This window comes from Suillus bovinus, assembly GCF_016758785.1.
Source record: "Suillus bovinus strain UH-Sbo-P2 chromosome Unknown EDB93scaffold_106, whole genome shotgun sequence".
Classification (NCBI taxonomy): Eukaryota; Fungi; Basidiomycota; class Agaricomycetes; order Boletales; family Suillaceae; genus Suillus; species Suillus bovinus.
Window position 1 is genome coordinate 109,401 of NW_024542162.1, and position 4,836 is coordinate 114,236.

Below are 4,836 nucleotides of genomic sequence, written 5' to 3' on the forward strand. Positions count from 1 at the left end.
GAACTCTGGACGGGCATTAGAGAGGTTCACTTCCAATATCTTGTCTACTCTCTGACTGTATAAGACTTCCCTTGCATTATCAAGGTGGTTCTTTAGGTTGTCTCTTGGGATGAAGCATACTTGCAACTCTCAGGACTAGGGACTCACATTCTGTAGAGCCCAGCCCAGATCTACTCTTTACACCGGACGCAGCCCATCAACAGTGGATTCTTCTGCAGGTGATATGGTAGCAAAAAGTGAACTGTCAGGTAATACTTCTATTGCTTCTCTGAAGTGTGTGATAAATTCCACGCAAGCTAAACAATGCATGTTTGGTCTGAGTACCCTATCAGAAGTCTCAGTAGTGCCCCTCGCGGTGGGCTCCAGTTGAAGATGAGGAATCTAAACTGTTGAAAGTTGGTGCTATGCAAAATGAAACAAGCAACAGATGAGGGCTTAATGAATGACAATGAAAAGACTGCTGATAGATTCTAACTCTAGCTATGGACATGATGGGGAAACTCCACTAAGGTAAGGTTTGGTGTGGTGGTAAAGAGTGAAAAATGTGGACCTGTATATGTATCTCACTAAGTGAGACTGAGCTGAGCCGATGTAGAGACTCATTCCTGACTAGGCTTGTAGATACTGTCTTTACCTTATGTTTGCTATTTTGTAGCTTACATAATCAAGTTACCTCCACCAGTTTCCAGCACCTTGAGTTTGAGTCTTCGTAGTTTTCTCTCTCTCTGAGCTTTGAGCTTAGTACAGAAACCCTTTAGGGTCAAACACTGTCTTCTAGACAATGTAGCTAGGCAGCAAGACCCAACATTATTCAGACTAACCATCTGAATTGTTCAACCTTCACCGAGTAGGAGATAATGTATGTAGTAAGGTATGTAAATCAGGGTCTATGCTCTAATATGTACCAGTGAGACTTGCTGGACAGTAGATGGATGCTCCTGGACGATAGGGCAATGAAAGCATGGAAAAGCAAGCAATGTGAAGGCATTGTAAGGCATGGGAAAGTTGCCCCCCATGGGAAAGTGTCGCCTAATAAGGAAATAGCTAAGGAAAGGCTAGAAAATCATGCTGCGAGTTGGTGCTGCAAACCCGGGTGGTATGAACTAAAGTATAAGGTGTTGCAAGCCTGCAATAGTGCGAATCTCTACATCGGCCCACATATCTAAATAATAATATTTGCCTTACATCTCTCTTCAGCCCAGCTATCTATAATATTCATGTCCATGCTACTCCTACTTCTACATATTACCTATATCTCTTCCAGCCCATCTGTCAATATTGAGGATATATATAACATTGGCCCATCTTATATGGGATATTATGTACATCAGTTTACTTGTATAATACAGAGATAGGTCACTGTAGTATGTGATAATTACATATACTCAAATATTTTATGTTTTCTTTCTCTCATTACTTTACATGAGCTTGACTGAAGCCTTCCCTAAGTTAACTGTAATAGCAAGACAAACTTGGTCTTCACTCTGCATGAGAAGCTAACTATTCATCAGCATTGAACATTATAGTACATTAGAACAAGAGTTTCACTTACTAGTAGATATTAAAATATAGGGGCTTCAATTATATATGGTCCAGACTTCATTTCTCATTACTGTTCATTACTTCTTATCAATTCTCATCTTTGTTTCTCACTTCTTACCACTTCCTACTTGACTTCTTATTATTTCTCTCACTCCTTCAGAAATAATGATAAAAAGTGAGAGAAGTGATAATAATGATAAGATGTGAAGTGTAAAGTGTGTCGTGACTCTTTTCTGATACTTTAGATTTGTCTTGAATGCACAGATAAGAAGTAATGAGAAGTGAGAACAAGAATGAGAAGTGGTGAGAAATTAAGTCAGAAGTGGTGAGAAGTCAGAAACAAAATGAGAAGAAGTGAGAGAAGTGACAATAATGATGAGAAGTGGAGTGAGAAGTGATGAGAAGTAGTCAGAAGTTAAGTCAGAAGTGGTGAGAAGTCAGAAACAAAGATAAGAAGAAGTGAGAGAAGTGATAAAAATGATGATAAGTGGAGTGAGAAGTGATGAGAAGTAGTGAGAAGTGAGAAACAAAGATGAGAATTGGTAAGAAGTAATGAGCAATCTGTCATCTAACTCTTTTATGCTCCAGACCTCCCTCACATGCACATCTTTAGACATATACAGCTATTTCTCCACTTATTCCACTTACTTCTATATATCCAGTCTAAGACTTCTGTCTGACTCCGCTACTTGACTTGAGTTTCATTTTTCACCAACCTCTGAGTCTTAGGGGTTTTGCCTTCAAAGACTACACATTCACCTCCCCTTCTCACTTTATTTTTACTACTTCTTTTCACTTCTCACTACTTCATTTTTACTACTTCTCATCATTTCTCACTACTTCTCACTTCTTACTTTAGATTTTAGCACTTCTCATTATTGTTTCTTATAAAATGTTTGCTTAATGGTAATAAATGCTATCTTATCAACAAACATTAGCATTATTTCTTCCTTGTGTGATTATTAGCTATGTCTATAAGGTCAGAATCATAGATAATATATAGGATCATAGATAGCTGTCATATGTCATATATCAAATTTCCTCGTGTTTATCACTTCTCACTTCATTTTTTTTACTGCACTTCTCACTTTATTTTTACTACTTCTCAACACTTCTCATCATTTCTCACTTTACTTCTCACTACTTCTTATCACTTCTCACTTTGTGCATGTGAGGGAGATCTGGAGCAGAAAAGAGTCAGATGACAGATTGCTCATTACTTCTTACCAATTCTCATCTTTGTTTCTCACTTCTCACTACTTCTCATCACTGCTCATTATTTTTTACTATTTCTCATTTTTTTCACACTTCTCATCATTTTTATCACTTCTCTCACTTCTTCTCATCTTTGTTTCTGACTTCTCACTACTTCTCATTACTTCTCATCTGTGCATTCAAGGCAAATCTGGGGTATCAGAAAAGAGCCAGATGATATACTTCTTACTTCACTTCTCTCACTTCTTCTTATCTTCATTTCCCACTTCTTACTTAACTTCTCACCACTTATTACTTCACTTATCATTACTGCTCGTTACTTCTTACTAGCACACACCTGTTGTGCCTTTGGGTACAGGAAGCAAAAAGAGCACTTCATGCTCTTTTTTAGCTTCCTGGCCACAGGATCATTGGGTAATTTTCTTATAACTTGATATTTGGGGGGCATGGCCATTTGTATAGTTCAGACTTTCTTTGCAACCAGCTTATAGACCAGTGTGTGCTTGGTTTTGTCAAATGAATATACACTATTAAAGACATGGACAGATGAGCGGTTAATGACCGAATGGGTTGTTACGAGATAATTATAATGCACCAATGGGAATGTGCAGGGTATCAATGCACCGTGAGAGCAAGGTGTGCGTGCATAGTGCAAGATGGATATTAGTTTTGGAACATAAATAATAAGGAATGATGGAAGTTGCGAGAGTTCGTAAATCTCCCCACAATAGAGGATCATTGGTACTTCAAAACTCTTTGGACTCAGATGGTCCATACACAACATATTGTGCCTACACTTCACGCACTATCTAGCCCAGGGGTCCATCAGTATTCTGACAACTTTGCTGGTATTTGAATCGGTTAGTGTGACATTCTGATTGCCACTCGAAAGGTTGGTTATTTGACAACTGGTTAGTGTGAAAAATGGTCTACCAAGCAATATGTTGAAGTTGGCCATTGGGACAATCTGAACCTGGAACATCATATCTCCTGTTCTGAAGTCTAGTGGAAAGTTTTCCATGATGCTGAGTGTTGAGTCCATTGATGTGTTGACTGATTCCATGGTCATCTGGTGGTCCGAGCAAAGTGGAACTCTGCAAAGCAATCACCATACTGCTTGTGGCATCATAATGACCTTGGCGCTGTAACGATGGTCGTGGCACTGGGCTTGGAACCAGCTATTTTGATACTAATGTCAAACAGTATTTGTCTGATGCACTTCTGACTACACCGACCCAAGTCCAACAGTCCAACGCATGTCCAATCCCGACCCGACACATGACCTGACATTCCCGTGCATCAGACCAGTCCTCCCTATGTCCTGTCCAGTCACATCTATCCCCACTAGGTGCACATTTACTCCTTTTGACTTGCTAAGCATTGTATATAGCGTTATTACATGTTTTCTTATGGTCCGCAGTACCACATGTCCTATTACATAGGATTTCGGACCCAAAATATTGCTACTACTCTTGCCTATAGCACTCCAAATTTCTACATAGGCTCTATTTAATATCTAGTACTTCCTACCTATTGCATTACTTACTTTTCCCTACTCAGTAGTAGGATGGAAGTCATTGGATATTAGTACTTCACTGTATTGCAAAATATCTATCCGCTCTTTTTCTCTGAAACATTCCGACACATCTGACACTCATTTGACCAACAATCCGACATACTTCCAACACATTCCTTCACCATCCGATGCATTCCCGACAGTCCGACGCATAGTCCGACGCCCGACCCGACTCTGATATTTTCAGACCCGACAGTTTCCCTTTGGACAAGTAGTTCTTAGCTTCAGATTATTTTCCCATTACTGATAACTAACTATCTAAACTAATACCAAACAGCTACCCCTATAGGATTGAACACACTTGTTCTGCAAGTATAGCAGACTAGGTTGTGCTAAGATCTACCTAAATATTTGTTGTCTAGGTAGTATGATTTCTGCTGAGCCCAGCAGGAATCAGCTTTCTACAGTGCCTTGATTGAAGATGCAGGTGAGTACCCAGCCCCCTCTCATATTACCTCGGATGCATCATAAGGATTTAAAATGGTCAGCTACAATACGACCAT

At 39.4% G+C, this 4,836-nt stretch overlaps 1 protein-coding gene across 1 annotated transcript; it reads right to left on the bottom strand.

The window, feature by feature from the left end:
- Window positions 1-3,562: 3,562 nt before the first annotated feature.
- Window positions 3,563-3,850, bottom strand: EDB93DRAFT_1094960 (uncharacterized protein; the record flags this gene model as incomplete). The annotated part of the gene is made up of 1 exon (XM_041446649.1): window positions 3,563-3,850. A coding segment is annotated over one exon (288 nt), but the record flags the coding sequence as incomplete, so codon positions are not given.
- Between the last annotated feature and the right edge of the window lie 986 nt (window positions 3,851-4,836).